Source organism: Callospermophilus lateralis, chromosome 13 (assembly GCF_048772815.1).
Source record: "Callospermophilus lateralis isolate mCalLat2 chromosome 13, mCalLat2.hap1, whole genome shotgun sequence".
Lineage (NCBI taxonomy): Eukaryota > Metazoa > Chordata > Mammalia > Rodentia > Sciuridae > Callospermophilus > Callospermophilus lateralis.
Genome location: NC_135317.1, coordinates 36,140,467 through 36,161,139, shown reverse-complemented (window position 1 = coordinate 36,161,139; position 20,673 = coordinate 36,140,467). Strand labels below are relative to the sequence as shown.

Here is a 20,673-nt window from a genome sequence, read left to right as displayed (position 1 = left end):
GAAATGATTAAAACACAGTACTGACATACCCAGAATTATTTACAAAAGGTACGTTCATTTTTTTTACAACAGTCCTTTTTGAGCACAAGTCAAAACATGCTATGATTTATTATCTGCTTTGACATGATCTACCTTTAGAAATAGGGTCAGAAAAACAGAAGTCTTGCCACTTAAAAGTGATAGGCAAGCTGTAGATAATACTAGAGGGCATACTGTTGTTGCACTGCCTGTTTCAGTCCAGAACCAATCACTTCCAGTTCATTTGTAGGTCATATTGACACAGCTCTTGGATTAGAGTAAAATAACGAATAAGTGAAACACAGGTTTCAGAAATAAAATCCATATTATATTGCATTTTCTCTATTTACATTTTATATGCTTTAGGGTTTATCAATCAAATAGCATAACAGGCATACTTCTGTTTTTACAGATGCCTTTGAGACTCACCCATGCTAAAGTTTTGTCAGTGTACGTTGTATATTCTTCTTTCTTTCCAAACATCATATTCCTTTTAGGTAGTTCAGCATTTCGTAGTGTTTTATGGGCCCCATCCTTACAGCATCCAGTAATCCCCATTGTGCTTACACAACACACCACAAACATCTGGCCTCACCTACCTCAGGGTTTAGAACATTAAAAGACTATCAGGCTCAGTTAAGTATATTTCAGTGAATCCTGTCTGTTCCTAAGTTACATTGGAAAGGCAGATTATTTTCAAGTTTCAATGGCTTATAAAACAGAAAATTATTGACTAGAATTTGCCTGGCTACACTTAAATGGGAAATGTTTCTCTAGTTATTTGCAGTGGTAGAGTTTAATAAAATTAATGCTAAGTTGATGCTCTAATTATGATGATCATGCATTTGAAGGAGAATTAGAAAAAGGCATTAAAACTGGACGTGATAGTATATACCTATAATCCTAGCAACATAGGAGGCTGAGGCAGGTAGAGCACAACTTTTGAGGCCAGCCTCAGCAATTTAGCAAGGCTCTGTCTTAAAATAAAAAAATAAAACGGGCTTAGGATGTAGCTCATTGGTAAAGCACCCTTGGTTTCAATTCCCAGTACACAAAAGCACAAAAAAAGACATTAAAAATATAAAATTGTAGGATGGGATATTACAAATATAATCTCATATATGTAGCACTGTATACTGATGGGGATGAGGATGAGGATGACAATATAGGTTAATAAAGTTTTAGAAGGGCTTAAAAAGAAAACAAAACTAAATCAGAAAATGTTCTCAGGCAAGTACCATGGAAGTTATTTCAAATTTCTAGACTCGGTAATCTCTCCTCCATTCCCTGTGCTGGGATTCAAGATGAAAAAATAATCTCTACCCACTTGGGAGCTGGCTTGCCTCTCCAGCTCTTCTGGTGGGTACATAGGATCTGTAGGTCTCTTCAAACCTTATGCAGATTATTGTGTATGTGCATATTTATCTGTGACAGCAAGTAGATATCCCATGACTCACAGGGTTTCCTGAGCCTGTCATATTAAGAATCACATGCAGTTGAAATTCTGAACTAAATAGCGAAAAATTTGACATTTCTAGATGAATAAGATTTAGTTCTAGTCTAAATGGTTCTTTGCTATTTATATATAACTTATTAAATCAAACAAGTTATGTTGATTACTTGAAGCCTCAGTTTCCTGGTCTGTAAAATGAAGATGGTTATGACATATGCCACATAATGTTATGAGGATCAAGTGAGAGGACACAGTAAAACTCTTCATACAATCCTGACACGTAGGAGGCATTCAGTAAATTTTCGTAGTGATATGATTATAATGTTAGGGGAAAGAGGAAAAGGAGGAGGAGAGGATGGAGAAGGACAGAGGTAGTCATGAAATTAGGTTGTATGGGTAACGGAGAAAACCACTCCAACCAATGTAGAGATGAATGAGAACAATTATTTAACACCTCATACATACCATCCACTATATAGAAATGTCACAAATAAACTTAGTAAATTGAGTTCCATTTTCCCAGAAGTCACTATAAAGAAGTCATATAATGTTTAATTTATACATGAAGAACCTGGGACTTAAAGGTCCCAAAGTCACACAACTCAAATTTGTTTGAGCCAGATATCAGAGAGGGAAAATAAGGGCTCATATGATTCTCCATCTCCCCAAAAAACTTCCACATAAGGTCTCTGTATACATTAAGAGAAAACAAAATAGGTGCCTGGTTGCATATTTAAACTTAGCAGTTACATTTGCTTTTAATATATGTGTTCCTGCATGCTCAAAGTGACATACTAGAATGGTAATAAATGTGAATTCTGTCCAGAATATTTATGTGTAATCGATGTGAGTTGTCTGGGCTTCCAGACACATGATCATAAAAACCAACTCAAGAGGAAACAAGCCAGTATGACTACTGTGGCAAAAAATGTCGTGATCTGTGCTAATTCTAATGCCACCCCTATGGATTCCTACTTCTTATATACTAGAAAAACTAACTGTTCATTACTAACTAGTCATATCCATTCCCTTCCCCATCCTCAATACTGGAAATTATTTTGAGAAAATTAAAGACAAAAATACTTTTACACCATCTCTTCATATTATGAATAAAGTACCTGAATATAAGATAGAAACATAAAAACTTCTTGCAGAAACAATCTATAAGTCTTTTGCCCTCCAAAATACCAGGATGCCCTCCTTATTTCAGTCAACATTTTGTTTTTATTTGGTGCTCTGATGTACAGCACAAGAAAATGGCTTTAGATTCCCACACAATCATTCTGATATAAAGCAAGCCTATGTTTTACGCTCTCTAATCAAAGTAAAAATTAATGACCCTAGAAGAAAATGAGCAGCAGTACTGTGCTTTATGTACTCTGATGCTTTGCAGTATCAGACACTTCGCTGCTTTTTCAATAGAACAAAACCATTGCTTAAGGAAGACTAAAGTGTACTTAAGAAAAAAATAACCATAAAATGTTTTTCTAACAAGTTTTAGGTCTACTTGTGCTCCATCGTATTGGTGGACTCTTTTTAGTTAAACCAGCTAATATCTTGCTTATGCAGGAAGTTTTATATTCTTCTATTCAATGGTGCGTGCCTGGTGGGGGTTGTTCTTTACTCTTATTCTCAACACCCCACTTCTCTGATTAGTTAAATAAAGAAGATAGACAAAGGCCAAGATGGAAAATATACTCCTGGGAAAGCAAATTGCTAAAAGTTTTTGAAACCAAAAATCATACTAGACACATGACATTTCAGTTTTGACCTCGAATTTCCCTCTCTTCTGACTTCCTCTTTCCTAATGCCTCTGGCATCTCTTTCCACATGTTCAATGATTGGCTGGAAAATCTCTCAGAACACCTTTTCCTCCAATATTTAAGTCAGTGAATGTTGCCTGAATGGAATCTCTGTCTCTTTTCTTCACTTTTTTACTACACTTCATGATCAGTACATTTTCTCTACTGAAGTAAATAGGTTTCTCTTTCTCTACTAAGGTTAGTCTACTTCCATAAAGACAACAATTATATCTGTGTGACTCCATGGTACTTAAAACAATGATCTCAAAATTATTTGAGGAGGGGTTGGAGCTGGAGCTCAGTGGTAGAGTGCTTGCCTAGCAAATGTGAGATCCTGAATTTGATCCCCAGCACACATAAAAATAAATCAATAAAATAAAGTTGTTGTGAAAAAAATATTTAAAAAAAAATGATTTGAGGAGCATTCCTAGAAATGAATGATATCTGGAAGGCAAAAGAAAGCATCTGAAGAGAATCTTCAGGTCTATATCTCTAACTGGTATTTCACCTGGGATCACATATACAGATTCCACTTCCACTTGGAAGTCCGTTGGGCATTTAAACCTAGCATCATCATTCCCTTTAAAAATCTTCCTTCTCTGGGGATGGGGTTATGGCTCAGCAGTAGAGTGCTCGTCTAGCACGTGCAAGGCCCTGGGTTCCATCTTCAGCACCACATAAAAATAAATAAAATAAAGGTATTGTATTCAACAACTTCTAAAAAATAAATATTTAAATTTTTTTTAAAAAAATCTTCCTTCTCCATAAATAACTCAGCTCAATGAATTAAAGCATCACTTGCTATTGGTACAGCCAAAAGTTTGAACACTGCCTTTGATTCTTCCAAATAGTCACCAAGATGTTACAATGACACCATTTATATACTTCTTTAATTCCTACAACTCTCACCCTCCACCCCTGCCCACTCTATTCAATTAGGCAATCATAATTTCTTCCTAGATTGTTATAAGACTCTTAACAGGACTCTTCAATTTCAATCTTGACCTTTCTGTTGACATAGCACACTCTAGGCAGAATTCTCTTTCTAAAGCATGAAGCCTGATGTTCCCCTTCTTAAACCCCTAGTCTCACTTGAGTCTCCCTACGCTGGATTTTTGTTTCTCTGACCTTTTCTCATCACCTCTTCATATCATCAACAATCCAACCAGGCTGGACTTTCTCCAGTTCCTCCAACACATTACATGTTCTTCTGGAACGTTCGGGTCTTTAAGCATACATTTATGCAAAAATATTCCGCTAAATAAATGCCACTAATTCACCTCAGAAACCTTTCCTGACTCCTCAGATTTGAATGAGGTACTCTTCAGGGTGCCTCTGTCACCTTTGGTAAATCCATCCCAAGAGATTACTTTTCATACCATATTTTAATCCCTTTTTACTTTTTGTTTTTTTTTGCATCCTCTGTGAGGCTGGAATGTCAATGACAATAGAAACCATGGCTATATATTTTTAAAATTGTATTTATTAAATGCACAGTAGGAGTTATATATTTTTCTAAGAGTTTCAACAACCCTATAGATAAAACTAGATAGGAAATATTTTTAATTCTGTTTTATAGAGATAAACCTGAAACACAGAGAGATTAACTGTCTTCCTCAGTATATTACACAGCTAATAAATTGAGCTGAGGTTCCAACTCAGGCAGTTGGCTCCAGTATCTGCAGCATTACCAGCCATTTTAAGCTGCCAATATTATTCTTTATTTCATTTCTGGTGCCTAGCTCAGTGCCAGACTTTCAAGACATACTCAGAATATTTTGTTGTATTAAAAATTAAAGACAGTGAAGGTTTTCACCCAGGTATTGGAGTTAAAATAGCCCAATAAAGAAGGAATGGTATCCTGCAAGAAAGAAGGTGTTAAAAAAAAAAAAAAAAAGCCAGGAAATTCAAGTCAGGCTTTAAGAGAACAGGAAAATTGGCAGATCTTAGTGGATCAGAATTGTGTAGTGAGAATACAAGGAGGCAGTGTAAATGAATGCAGTATGAAGAGCTGAAAGTGCTAACTAACTCTGTCCACAGTAGAAGCAATGTGAAAATACTTAGCTTCTTTTTGACCCATTTGAAAACTGCCTTTGAAATAAGTGCCCATGCTAAACAAGAACTAGGGAGCAATGCAAGCAATGAAATAGGTCATGGGGCAGGAAGGACTGACTTGAATTATGCCAGGTGCATGGACAAAGATATATACATGCACATGAGTCATTTATTTTACCAAAAAAACAAGGGTTCCCATGATAAGCATTAATCAGCCATGATATGGTGACTATTGTGTGGAATGAAAGAAATGTTCTAGTCAACAAAAGATTCCAGTATAATCACATCATGAAAATATATTCTAAATAGGTAGATTGTACCTAATGCAGTGGAGAAGAAGGTGCAGAGTTGTCTCACTCAGGCACATGAAGGACATGAACCCACCCAGGACAGAAGAGCCCCCAATGAAATTTTAGGGGTGAGCCAATTAGCCTAGAATTCTTTTGCTATTACCAAGCTGGAAGCCATTTACTCTCAGAGATCAGGTTTAATGCAATAACTAACAGTTATATATAAATTATTTCCCAATAATATTTATAATTAACTGTATTCTTTTTTGATGTTTCTTTTTAGAGTGTCCATTAAATTATTGTAAAAATGGTGGGATTTGTGTGGTGGAGAAAAGTGGTCCTATGTGTCGGTAAGGAACAGTCTTTTTTATAAATATTTATTGCAGCTGGCTTACTTATTTGAGGCTCTTATAATAGAATATCAATCAATATATGGTTATTTATAAAGTTATTAAGGTAAAAATAGTGACACTATTTGCATTTATGTATATGCACAAGAGAAAAAGAAGATGGGAGTGTATTTCAAAAATGTCAGTGATTGTATGTGATTTTTCATGCTTTCCAACATTTTCCAATATGTGAAATATCATTTTAATAATATTCATTATTCCTCATTTTGAATGTTTATATCAGGTTTTTAAAAGATTTTTCTCTGATATGGGTATCCTCCTTTTGCCGATGAACTTGGCTTTATACCTCCTTTCTCACTATTTATTTTAAATTCCATTTTTCTCTTTTCTAACAACAAAGGATAAAATTAATTTATAAATAAGACCATTTTCTGGTTTAGGTAAAGGATGTTTGTAAGTAAAGTTAAGGTACAGATAAGGAATACATTTGCATACTCAATTCAAGAATAAACAAAAACAGGACTTGTGATTTCTTTTGGGAATTACTTATACTGCATATACAAGATTGCTTTATTTTTTTCCCTCTCACCCTGTAGAGAATTGAGCAAAAAATGTTTCAGACTCCAAAGGAAATGATGCATATTTCATTATGTTTGTGTTTATGATTCTTTAATCTAGCAGGCCAATGGATATATTACTTTTCTTATTAGAAAACTGATTGAATGTTGATATTCAAATCATATCTTAAAGCAATGATTAATACCCATTTTAGTCCTTACATACTTCTGAGTCAACACTTTTTAAGAAAAGTAGTTTATTTCCCCAAAAAGTACCTTTGCCAATTAAAACAACAGAAATTTTATCATGAAATATATTTAGACCCAAGCTCTAACATAATTGAAACTGAGTTACTAATAGTTTTCTTGAGGTCTTTTGTCTCATTATGTAATTGATTTCACATCTCAATAAAATTATGTAAATTTTCCAGTATTAGTTCTGTTTAATTTATCCTAAACTATTACTTGATAAAAAATGGGATGCATAATATTAGTCACTATGATCTCCTGAAAAATATGGAGAATGATGTCACAAGTAGAAAATGTCACTTAATGTCAAATTTTTTATAGTAAGAAATTTTGCATTTTTGTCCTCTAACCCTATCAGGCTGGTAAGCACAAAGATTTGAGAGAGTTTCAGCTAAGCAAGCAAAGGGCTTTGTATTCTTGACAACACCTTTATGAACTTAAATAAACTTTGGCCATTGAAATTCAAATGGCGAAAAACTGTTTTCTCTCAGATTAGAAATGTCTAGGGTTGGGGAGAAAATTTAACAGAGGAGATTGAAACATAATAAAGAAAATCAATGGAGCAAAATGTAGGAAGGAATTCTCCACCAGGGAAGTCCATCAAATATTTTAGTGTATTATTTTTCAGAGCAGAGAAGACTTTTCAAAAAGCAAAATAGCTATGAAGACCATCATTATAAATGAATGTTTGCAATTAGTGCTATCTATAAATGTAGGGATGAAAACATAACTTTTGCAACTTTCCATAGTATCTTCATTTGAACTGTGCTTCTTTAAAATTGTGCAGTACAAAATGTCATGTGTGTGTATCATAATACATTTTTTAAAAGCAAATGGCAGTCTATAAGGCAAAAAGTAGAACATTTTGGCACCTAAGCCCTACTTGGTAGTATGTTTTATATCCCCTTGAATATGGCCTTTTTCTCTTCACAAACAGGTGGCACACAAAAGTTCATGTGTTTTCAGAAATGTGAATTCTTCTGTGTCAGTCCATGTGAATCCAGGGCCACCCCTCACTGGTGCTGTAGTATTCATTAACTTTCCTGTATTTTAGCTTTTTTTTCAGTAAAATGAAAAAGAGAATAGTACCAAACTTGTGAGATGGTTGTGAGATTTATATGTAAAATGCTCAGAACAGTGCCTGGCACACCAAAGATATTATAGGAATGCTAGACATCAACATTATCATGACAGTCTTTTTATGCCATGTAGCATACAATATTCAAATGTATGGTTATATAATAATTTAACTAACCTCATTAATGTCCTATTAATGAATGCTCAATTCTTAAATATTTGATTTTACAAATACTCTTCTAATACCTATTCTTTCATTTATCCTTGCTCAATTCCTTAATTTAAATGTGTTAATAAAATGCCAAATAGCAACATAAACTATTTCCAATTACCGTTAATATCAAATTAATTTCTACTTAAAGTTAGTGTCCAGCTCATTTCTATGTAGAGGTTGTCTTTTTGGATTTAAAGTTAAATGAAAACTCATCTTTAGAATACAGAGTTTTAAAGCAACTGTAGTATTACCGTGGTAAGGTGGTAGGTTTATGTCAAGCCCTGCTCTTTTATATCCAAGAGTAAAAATTCATTATCCTTGTCACTTGGGGATAGCCAAGGAACCAAGGAGAGAAGACCAAAGCCCATTTTTCATCCAGGGCTTTCTGTAATATTGGAATTTTGTCATTCCCTGAGGGTCTTATGACTAAGGCCTGTGAATTTTCCCTTTAGAAAGAACCTCTGGATGGTACCTGTCAGATCCAGAGCAAAGGAATTTTATAGAACAATTGGTTTACCAGGGGTTATAATTCGTTATTCATGAGAGTAGAAACTACTTGGTAAGCAATGGTTTTCCATTACTTAAGAAACATCAATGGTTGGACATATTTGAGAGCTAAGGATGCAACTGATGAGTGGACAAAGGAAAAATGTTCCTCAATTAAGGAAGCTAATTCTTATATTATTTTGATGTATCAACATATCTGTTAGAATAATACACTAAGGCATATAATATGAATTCCAAATCAATAGAAAAATGAGGAAAGAATTGCAAAGTAAAGATCCTTTGAGTCAGTGTGGGTAAAAGAGAGAAATAGGAAGATGTGTCAAATAAAAGTACATAGCAAAACTAAGTGGAAAGAATATATTAACATATATCAGGAATCACAGTAAATGTTAAAATGAAAAAGTCAAGCAAAGCACAGACTGTCAAATTGGGATATATGTGAATATATACAGTCATACAGAATTTTAACTAATTCAGCACACTCAAGTTCAAACAAGTATTATACCTAGATGAAGAAAAAATAAAACAAATGATGAGAGCAAACAGATTTGTCAAGTGGAAATAAAACTGAATAGTAGTGTCACTACAAATGTCAAAAACAAAATTATATTATAAACACATTTTAAGGAGGAATAATGTGGAACCAAGCACTCTAAAATGTTTAAACAGGCAAAATGTTAATGTAGCAAATAACATAGTAAAAAAAATTGAAGGTAAAAATTATTCTTAAATATAATAAGACATGTTCAATTTAAAAATACACTGAAAACGAAAACAAAATTTTATTTATATACACACATCCATTCATGTCATTTTTACCTCATATTACTTTATGACAGTAAAGAATATGTATAATTTTCATATTCAGGGATTATATTGATACTGTCATCAGGTATTTAACCAAAAATGAACCCCTAATAAAATTCTAGAAGTTTTGCTCAAAAATATGTATATGTGTCCTAATAAAACAAGAAATCAACAATAAAATGATAAAAGGAAAATAAAATTTTGAGAACTTTTTGCCATTCCTAGAAAATTCTTATATTAAAACGGCACTTTAACTTGGAATTTAAAATAGAAATGGTAATTCCTCATTTTTTTCCTTAAAAACCTGGCAATATGTGAGAGTGGATCACTCTTTCTTTTAGAAAATAAAAGGGTTATGTTTGCAATACTCTTTCATTACCAGTATGTAATAAAGCCTGATATTGTAAGAGCTCTTTGGATAATGTGTTGACTGAAGATTGAATGAATGGATGAATGAATGAATGCAAGTGGAAGTCCTGAAATTTCTAGGAAAAGCATCAGTACTTTAAAATATTTCTTAAATGTATTGAGATAAGAGTTAATGACTTTACTATAAACCAAATGTAGCAATCACAAATGAACCAGTTGGGAATTCCTGTGTATGCAGCAAGAAGTATATAAAGTACAATGTGAAAAAATACTTAAAAAAAAAGTGAAATTGCTTAAAAAAAAAAAAAAGTCATCCATTAAAGAAATTCCACTTTGCTACAATGACAGAAGAGGGTGCTCTTAAACTAGGAATATTGTAAACCATCTCAAATTTCTAACCCCAGCCACAAAATAAAAAGACAATAAAATTTCCACTTATACAAAGCCGCTGCTTTAAAAAAAAAAAATCAGCTGACAAATTCCTTCCTTCCTTCCTAAAACAAAGATAAAAAAAGAAAATGCTGTAATTCTAATTAGTGCCCAATTAATTCTGGAACAAGAAAAAGCATTTTTTAAAGTGCTTTAAAAAAGCATTTAGGGATATTTAAAAATATTGAGTACAAAAATGGACACAAAACATTAAGAATCAATTGAATGAAAGGAAATAATTTAATTCAATCATTTGAATTGACTGAACTCCAGGAAATAAAATGAAATAAAAAAGAAAGATTAGGTTATAAATTTCCAAGAGAACATAGATTTAAATATAAAATTGTCAAGAAATTTTAAACAAAGGCATGGAAATAACCAAATAAATGAAGATTATATAAACTAAATGGAATCAAAAAGGAAGCAGCTGAAATGGAAGATCAAGCACATGCATATAATTGGAGTCCCTACAAAGGAAAAGAAAACAATGAAACAAAACTAATATTTAATGTTATCATACAAGAAAATTATTTAATATATATTCCTTCCATCTAAATGAAGCTTCTTTTTCTATTGGTTGCTTTTAGTTACACATAACAATAGAACTCATTTTGATATAATTATACAAGCATGGAATATGTCTTGCTCTGATTAGGACCCAATTCTTGTGATTATACACAGTGGTGGGATTCACTATGGTGTATTCATATATGTACATAGGAAAATTATTTCAGATTCATCAGCTTCTTTCTCAATAAAGAAACACAAAAGGCACTTTGGTAAGATTAGTAACAAGGCAAGTGGTTCACTAACTTCTGTGATAGTTTATATTGTGCCAGAGGTAGTCACCAATACAATTTAACAAAAGAGAGAGAGAGAGAGAGAGAGAGAGAGAGAGAGAGAGAGAGAGAATTGAAAAAAAAAGTTATCAAGCTAGCATACCTGGAAATTCTGGAGAATCAAAGACAAAAATTAATTCCAACAATAAAACTAATTCATTAAGGTTGGAGGATATCAGTCAATAGTTTATATATACAAGCAAAACTATTTAGAGCAGAAAAATGAAAAAGAAATTATTCATAATAACAACAAAGAGATTTTTTAAAAAATAAAAATAGGTTTCATAAAATAAAAGGGCAAACCAATCTGATAAAAATACTTCTGAAGTACTTGAACCAGTGGAAGACATTCTTTCCTCTGGGTGACTGACTTAATATCCTAAAGCCATTACTTCTACCATTTAATTCATAATTCTAACACAGCCTCTACAAAGAAAAATCACAGTTGTTGGGGTAAACAATTAGACATTAGACATTATAGAAACATAAGCATGGAACAACAGTCAAGCTTTGAGTGTCTGAATAACCATACTACTATAAATAGAATGAAGCCTTTATTCTTAAAATAATGTGATATATGTGTTTGACATTACAGATATTTCAGACTAGTGTAATAGAATAAAAAGTCTAGGAATGCATGCAAATGCCTTTGAAAATTTAGTCAATGATAAAGATGACATTTCAAATCCCTGGATGAAGATAAACCTTTTTAAAGAGAGTGTTGGTGCATCTAGTTAGGTAATTAGGCAAAAGATGAAACTGGACTCATACTTTAAAAGTAGAACTATGCACACACACACATACACACACACAAATAAAGGTGCATCAGATGAGTGGACGTCGTAAAGCTGTTAATTCACCCTATCTTAATCCATATCCATAGAATAAAACATACACACAAACACTAAGGAAATAGTGAATTTTTGTATAACCTGAATGTAGGAAAAACTTTTGTCAATAACTTGAATTCAAATGCAGTCAATGACAGGGGTACCAATGAAAGTTAACTATGTAAAAATATATATGTAATAACCTTTTTCATGGAAAAAATATATTGTAATGTATATGTATGAATATATATTGCAATATCAAAAAACAAATGGTAATCTAAGAGAAATACTTACATCCTATATATCAGAAAAAAATTTAAATATCCCTAATAAAAAACTATTTTAAAATGCAGGGAAAGCCCAACATCATAGCAAAACAATCAATAAAATATTCCTTTTAAAATGTATAAAGTCATGTTAATATTAGGGATTAGGGTTCTTCTGAGAAACAGAACCAATAGGAAAGGGAGGGTGGGGGAGAGGACCTGTCTATAGGATTTGATCCACATAAATAAAATAATTGGGAATCAACCTAACAAAAGAGGTGAAAGATCTCTAGAATGAAAACTATAGAACACTAAAGAGAGAAATTGAAGAAGACCTTAGAAGATGAAAAGATCTTTCATGCTCTTGAATAGGCAAAATTAATATTGACAAAATGGCCATACTACCCAAAGCACTATACAGATTCAATGTGATTTCAAATAAAATCCCAATGTCATTCCTCATAGAAATAGAAAAAGCAATCATGAAATTCATTTGGAAAAAGAAGAGACACAGAATAGCAAAGCAATCTTCAGCAAGAAGAGTGAAGCAGGAGGCACACAATACCAGACCTTAAAGTATACTACAAATCTATAGTAAAAAAAAAAAAAAATGGCATGGTATTGGCACCAAAATAGACATGTAGATGAATGGAACACAATAGAAGACACAGAGACAAACCCACATAAATACAGTTATCTCATACCAGACAAAGGCACCAAAAAAATACAGTGGAGAAAAAAGAGCCTCTTCAACAAATGGTGCTGGGAGAACTGGAAATCCATATACAACAAAATGAAAATAAAACCCTATCTCTCACCATGCACAAAACTCAAGTCAAAGGACCAAGGACCTAGGAAGTAGTCCAGAGACTCTATGCCTAACAGAGGAAAAAGTAGGCCAAATCTTCATCATGTCAGAGTAGGCCCCGACTTCCTCCAAAAGTGCAAGAAATAAAATCAAGAGTTAATAAATGGGATGGACTCAAACTAAAAAGTTTCTTCTCAGCAAAAGAAAAAATCAGTGAGGTAAATAGAGAGCATACATCTTGGGAGCAAATTTTTGCTGCACACACATCAGACAGAGCACTAATCTCCAGGATATACAAAGAACTCCAAAACATAACACCAAAAAATCAAACAACCCAATCAATAAATGGGATAAGGAGCTGAACAGACACTTCTCAGAAGAAAATATAAAATTGATCAACAAATATATGAAAAGATGTTCAACATCTCCAGTAATTAGAGAAATGCAAATCAAAACTACTCTAATAAGATTTCATCTCACACCAGTCAGAATGGCAGCTATCAAGAATACAGACAAGGACTGGGGTTGTAGCTCAGTGGTAGAGCACTTGCCTATCACGTGTGAGGCATTGGGTTCCATTCTCAGCACCACATATAAATGAATAAAATAAAGGTCCATTGACAACTAAAAAAAATATTTTAAAAAAAGAATACAGATAATAACAAATGTCAGCAAGGATGTGGAGGGAAAGGCACACTCATACATTGCTGTTGAGACTACAAATTGGTACAACCAATCTGGAAAGCAGTATGGAGATTCCTTAGAAAACTTGGAATGGAACTACCGTTTGACCCAGCTATCCCACTCCTCCTTCTATACCTTAAAGATTTAAAAACAGCATACTATAGTAACACAGCCACATCAATGTTTATAGCAGCACAATTCACAATTGCTAAGCTATGGAAATAACCTAGATGCCCTTCAACTAGATGAATGGATAAAGAAAATGTGGTATATATTTACAAAGGAATATTACTCAGCATTAAAAGAGAATGAAATTATGGCATTTGCAAGTAAATTGATGAAGCTGGAGAATATCATGCTAAGTGAAGTAAGCCAATCCCCAAAACCAAAGGCCAAATGTTGTCTCTGATAAGTGGATGCTGATCCTTAAGGCAGAAGGGAGAGGCACAGGTAAAATGGAGGAACTTTAATTGGGCAAAAGGGAGGGAGGATAGGAAGGATGCATGGGGGCCCGAAAGATGGTAGAATGAGATGAACCTCATTACCCTAGGTACAGGTGTGACTGCACATATGGTGTGACACTCCATCATGTACAACCATAGAAATGTGAAGTTGTGCTGCAATTGCATACAGTGAATCAAAACACATTCTGCTGTCATACATACCTAATTAAAATAAGTAAACAAATCTAAAAAAAACATAGTAATTTTCACAAAATGACTTCTGCAAGCTGGAGAACCAGAAAAGATGATGGCATATTCAGCCTGAATTTGAAAGCTGGGCAATGAATGATGTAACTCCAAGTCCAGGGCAAAGAGCCTGAGAATCAGGGGCTGCTCATGTATATCCCAGAGTTTCAAGACTAGGGATCCATGAGCTCTGTCATCCAAGCTCAGGGGAGAGGATTATTGCATCACAAAAGGAAAGGGTGAGTTCACTTTTCTCCACCTTTTTATTCTGTCCAGGCCCTCACTGTATTGGGTGATGCTCACACACAAGGATGAATTTTTTTTTCTCATTTTGATGATTCAAATGATAATCTTTTCCAGAAACAACTTCACAGACACAACTAGAAAATACATTTTACCAGCTATCTGGGTATCCCTTAGCTCTGTTAAATTAACACATAAACTAATCATCATTGCACTTAAATACATGGGGAAAATGATTAAACTATATTCATAAGAGAAAAGCAACTAAATTTGTATTAAGATGCCATTTCCCAGCCCTTCTCTGAACAACATGCTGGTGGAAAAGCAAACTATCACAATTCTTATAGAGATGAATTTGGTAATCTCTAGCAAAACTGTATATTCCTTTACATTTTGACCTAACAATTCCATTTCTAGAATTTTTTCTGCTGGTACAACTCTAACAATATGAGAATGCATGTCCACCAGGCCTACTCTCTGAAGCATTTTTATAATTTAAAAATATTTGTAACACAATAAATGCCCACATATAGAAAATTGGTTGCATAATCTATGATATATCTATACAGTAGAATGCAGTGGGAACACAGAATAGGTAAGGATTGTTTCTTGGGCCCAGGGTAGAAATAATGTTGCCTGGGGCAAGTCAACAAAAATGAAGACATAGTCACCAGCATTATTCTACAGGGTTTTTTTTATTTGATTCAAATGTTAAAAACAATGACTTAAAGATTATGATATTGTCAATAATTGCATGTTAGCTACTATTTTTCAGTTTGATATACCTGTGGCCTTAACACAAACTTATAGAGCAGATGATAAGATACCTAATTTGTCATTTAAATAGGTGAAACTTGGTGAAATTAACTAATTTACCTACTGACAAAAAAGCAAGAGACTGGTGGAGTAAAGATTCTAACCCAGTTCAATCCCAAGTCTTTTGGACAGAATCTGTGCTCTGAGGTTCTCGACCCTTGTAGTATGTTGCCTCTTTGGAGTTTGTCTCAATGGCTCATGATTCTAGGAGTATAGATTTGAATCAATTACCCTAAGAAAACCTAGAACTGAGCTTTATTTGCATTCAACTGTTTGCAGGTCCTGAACACACTGTACACTTTGATTTCCGTAAGTATTCGTGTTGTTTCTCTTACCCATTTCACACCTTCCCATTTTGACTCCCTGACCAACTTGTTTTATTCCTTGAGTCTCAAATCACGTATAGTCTCTTCTCTAGAGATATCTTTGAACCCATAGGCATATGAATCATGACTTATATGGAGTGTATGAAGGAGGATGGAGGTTTGACTCTAAGAATAGGTAAACTTGAATTTGAATATGTGCTCCAACACTTACTAAATCCATGACCTTGAAAAAATTACATAACTTCTTTCTAAGGCAGAGGAAAAACATGGACATTTGCTTGAACAACTAACATTCACTCCATGATGGAGCTATGAATTGAAAGAAGATATTTTTTATTGCTGAAATGGACAATTCATAATTGTTTTATTGACTTTAAAATATTTAAAAATCTTTATGTATCCATGGCAGGCACTAGTAATCTACTTGCCATTTATTTGCCTAGCACTATGTTAATTATATCTATAGCACCAAACAATAGTTCTTTACAAAGTAATATAAAACTCATCATCAAAATATAAGATTATGGCACCTGTTACTATTTTTTTTTCAAACATAGTATCAAGGGCTAAGGGCTAAAAAATATACTCTTAACACTTGAGTGCACTGCAAATGAAAATCATTCCAAAGTTTACGAAGTCAACTTAAAGATGACAGCATTTAGATATCTTTATAAAATAGAGAGACCAGTGGATATATTTTTTTCAAGTTCAACATGTAAGAAGAGAGAATTTTATAGGAAAGAAATATATATAAATTACCAAAATTGGCCCAAAATAGTCATGAAAGTTGAGTATACTCTTTGCCATAGTAGAGATTTAAGTTAAAGATGTAGATTCTCTTTCCCAAAATTGAAATATATTTTTCTATCAAAAACCTGAAAACATCAGTTAACAATATGTTGTATTGGAAAAATGCTAAGAGTGAATGTAAAATGTCCCCCCACACACACACACAAAAGTAAACTATGTGAGCTAATATATATGTTCATTAGCTGGATTAATCTTTCTACAATGGATACATACTTCAAAACATCATCTTGTAACCATACATACATAATTTTATCTGCCAATTTAAAATAAATAATTTCTAAGTGAGATATTTTTCCTTAAAACCATAAATAAGAAAAAAAAATCTAATAAAGTCTACCAGCACTTGTAATGGTGTATTTGCTCAAGGAGTTTTAGGTAAAGGGAAAGCAAAAAAGAAGTAAGAGCTTACATACTGAAAAATAAAAAACAAAAATATTTCTGCAGATATTCGCTGTCTAGGGAATCCAAGCAAATTAACTGCAATACTGTTAAAATGATAAAAGACATGGTAGAAAGATACAAGATGAATATACAAGACTTGGTTAATTTCTTTTTCACCAGTACTAGTAACAACTGAACAAGGTAAGAGCTCCATTCTGAAGCAACAGCAGTAATTACAATTTATACAGTTTTGTATTTACTTCAAATATTTACCACCACATAAAATAAATGAAAAAGCTCAAATAAAGTAACCTCAAAAATAACTTGAATAAATGGATAGGAAAAAAAAATGGACAAAGTACTTTCTAGTACTATTAATATTCCATATTATGCCAATAACAACCAATTAATTTTTTAAAATATTTTTTAAGTTGTAGATGGACACAATATTTTTATTTTTATTTTATTAATTTTATGTAGTGCTTGACAATCGAACCCAGTGCCTTACGTGTGCGAGGCAAGTGATCTACCACTGAACCTCAAACCCAGCCCAACAACCAATTAGTTATTTTGGTCAATTAAATGTAACTAAAGCATTGTACTTGTGTTTGTTTTGAAATAGGTAAATGGATTTTAAAGTTCACCTAAAAATAAATACAAAACTTAAATCCAAAATAAAGGATTAGTAATTTCTGTACATGATAGTGAAACTTGCTGTAAAGTCATTATATTATGAACTTGGAACAGAATAGACATTAGACTGTTAAAATAAAATAAAGAGTCTTCAAATAGAATAATGTAGTTACATGAAATCATTATTAAGTAGGTAACATTTCAAGTTAATGAGAATGGATGGGTTAGATTATACAATAATTGGTATTAGGACTAGTTGGTTTGCCACTTATGAAATATTATTAAGATTTTACACAAGAATTAATTATATAATTATTAAATCTATATGCACAGAAATATTATAAAAGTTTCTAGAGAAAATATGAGATGATATTTTAAAATCTTTGAGTATGAATGTCATTTCTAAGTAGCCATAAAAGAAAACATGGACAAATGTGAAAATTCAACCAGATTGGTTTTTAAAATTAAAACTACAATATGGCTAAAGAAACTGTGAATAAAAGTTTGGAAAAGATAGTAGTCCAGGAGAAAAATATATAGTAAATACTATGGAAAGGATTGGCTATAATACATATAATTTTCCCTTAAAGCAATAAAAATTATGTCATATAATTGATGAAGATTATTCATAGACAAAGGAGAATAAAAGGCTAACACATCTGAAAATAATTCCATTTCAACAAGTAAACCCTAGGTAAACCATTGGATTCCTGGTTTGACCAGTCAAGATGACCAAAAAAAAATTCACAACATTTAGTAATAGCCACTTCTCATGAGAATGTAGAATTACTAGCCCTTTTCTACACAGCTTGTGGGAATATAACTTTTTTTTTTCCTTAAGGAAACTAAATACACACATTGGAGGAAAAGATTTCTTGGGAAAGACAAAGTTGCAGTATATTTGCAAAATATAGTACAACACACATTCTTTAACTCAGCAAACTCAATGGGCTCTAGACTACTAACATATTAGTAAGGAATATAAACATAAACACGTGGTTTGGGGGTATTATGCAATAGCTCCACATTGAAAACAAACAAGCGTTCAGTGCAGTGGAATACTGTACAACATTTTTTAATGGAAGCTAGAAATCCTGACATAGAAAGCTTCAAAGCTGATAGATGAAAAGTGAAAACTGCAAAATAACATGTTTATTAACATCCTATTTCAAGGGGAAGAGAGTTTTAACTGCTTTTATGTAAAAACAAAAAGAAGCCTGGGAGGCTACAAAACCAACTACTAAGAACCGTCAGTGAGCTCTAGAGAAGATGGCCTTTGTATGGCAGAGAGATATTTTATGCTTTGGTTTTTGCTTTTTTTTTTTTTTTTTTTTTTTTTTACAGGCTCTGTTCTTGCCACTTAGAAAAGCATTTTTAAAATCAGATTTTTTTTTTTAAGTTACAATATGTAAGAAGTAGAACCAACTGACTATTGTTAACTATGTGTCCTCTAGATGAATGTGCCTGTCCCTAAAGTTCCTTTCCCTGTTGTCACAAAGCATTACACACTTTCTGCCTCCAGCAGAGCCAGGCAGGAAGGACATACCAGGAATGTAATTGAAGGTGAAGGGAGTCAGGCTAACACCAAGATCACCAACTCCTCCTCTCTACCTCTCTCCCAGAGCTGGACTCTCCTTTCGTCTCAGACTAACAGAGCCATGAAAATGAGCAGCTCAGTAATACCTAATGCTCCTTCTCTGCCCCTTTCCCAGAAAGAAAAACCTCTTGACGTGTCTGCACACTTAGCTCCTAAATTCTTTTTAATTTTCCCATGACAGCTGTCAGCTTTCATCTCTGAAACCTGCATTTCTCTGGCCATCTGAGGTACTTACCTCCTGCATGACCTGTTGGCTCATCCAGGGAGGCCATTATTCAAGGAAGGACTTGGCCCAGATTTTGTTCACTGGTCATTGCTGACAGGGATTTGTGATCCAGATATTTTCCAAGATCTCTGGTATGACCTGACTGTTAAGTGGATATTTCTGTCCTCCGAGAAGAAAAGTGGAGGGTTATTTCTGGGGCAGTATCTCATGCCAAAGGAATTGCTTTAAAAGAGAGAACAAGAGATAGCTGTCTATGGTATAAGAATCAGGAGTTTCCAAAAGCCCACTTCTTTAATCCATCCTAACAGAGATGGATAGGAAAATGTTTCATCTTCTTCAACCCTGTTTTTGCTTTATCAATTTTCCTAGCATTGCACAACCAAGCTTTAAAGAGGGAGTGGTTGATGGAAAATGACATCTTTTCTTTCTTTGCCGCATGATGTGTGTATGTGTCCAATGCACTGTTTTGAAGGGGAGCTGGAGACACAGCCCAGTGGAGGCGCTCAGAGACCTGAGCTTCTAAGAATGCTGACAAAAAGTCATTCCTCAGACTGAATTTTACAATTTCCCAAACCAGACTCCCCAGTGGCCCTGAACTGCAGGCCATCCAGCTCTGCCCTGATCCTACACAGCTTTTCTTCCTGCTCAGCCAGCATGAGTTTAACTATGTCAGAGTAGAATCTTTTGTGCTGTTGCTAGGTGGCTGATCTCTGCCTTACAGAAGCAAAATCTAGCAAATGAGGTAGAACTTTTTGAACTTATCCCTCTTACTAGTGAAATGTTGACAGACCTAAGTACTTCAATGCATTTTAATTTTGAAAGTCCCGTGGGACTTTTCTTATCCTCTGAAAGCACCAGTTTTTGTTTGCTATTGCCCTAATCTGCTGTCCCTCTGAAACTCCTAGATGTAGGAATCCCTTTGTACTTCTCATAAAATGATTCCTCATTTTTACCAGGAAGACCAAGGAGGTAAGAGAAATGGTTCATTTCCTAAATTAAATATTAAATCATGACTATTCATGATGAGTGACTAAGTTTTTTATGTGTGTTCATATAAACATACACTTGGTATTAAATTTAAAAATGCATCTCTTTTGAATTTATCATTTGGGAGTCCAAAGTAAAGTCATATAATATCACTTCATGGCAAATCTTTTCATTTTAATGCCACCACCATCTACCAATTTTGAGGATGAACATGGCATGCTTTCTGAATATATATGGAGAATTCTAACTTTGGAATGAGAACATTTTCTAATAACTACATTTTTCATTTTGTAGATAAAATTGGAAAACACTCTTTACTTGTTAAGAGTGTCAGAATGAGAATTTGTTTCATTTGAATAAA

The 20,673-nt window shown here is 33.4% G+C and overlaps 1 protein-coding gene across 1 annotated transcript in view; it reads left to right on the top strand.

The window, feature by feature from the left end:
• The window catches only part of Malrd1 (MAM and LDL receptor class A domain containing 1), a 638,713-nt gene that overhangs the window by 530,151 nt on the left and 87,889 nt on the right, over nt 1–20,673 (top strand). Inside the window, exon 36 of the mRNA XM_076872892.1 lies at nt 5,902–5,968. Coding sequence (XP_076729007.1) covers nt 5,902–5,968 — 67 coding nt within the window. The remainder of the gene's footprint in view (nt 1–5,901; nt 5,969–20,673) is intronic.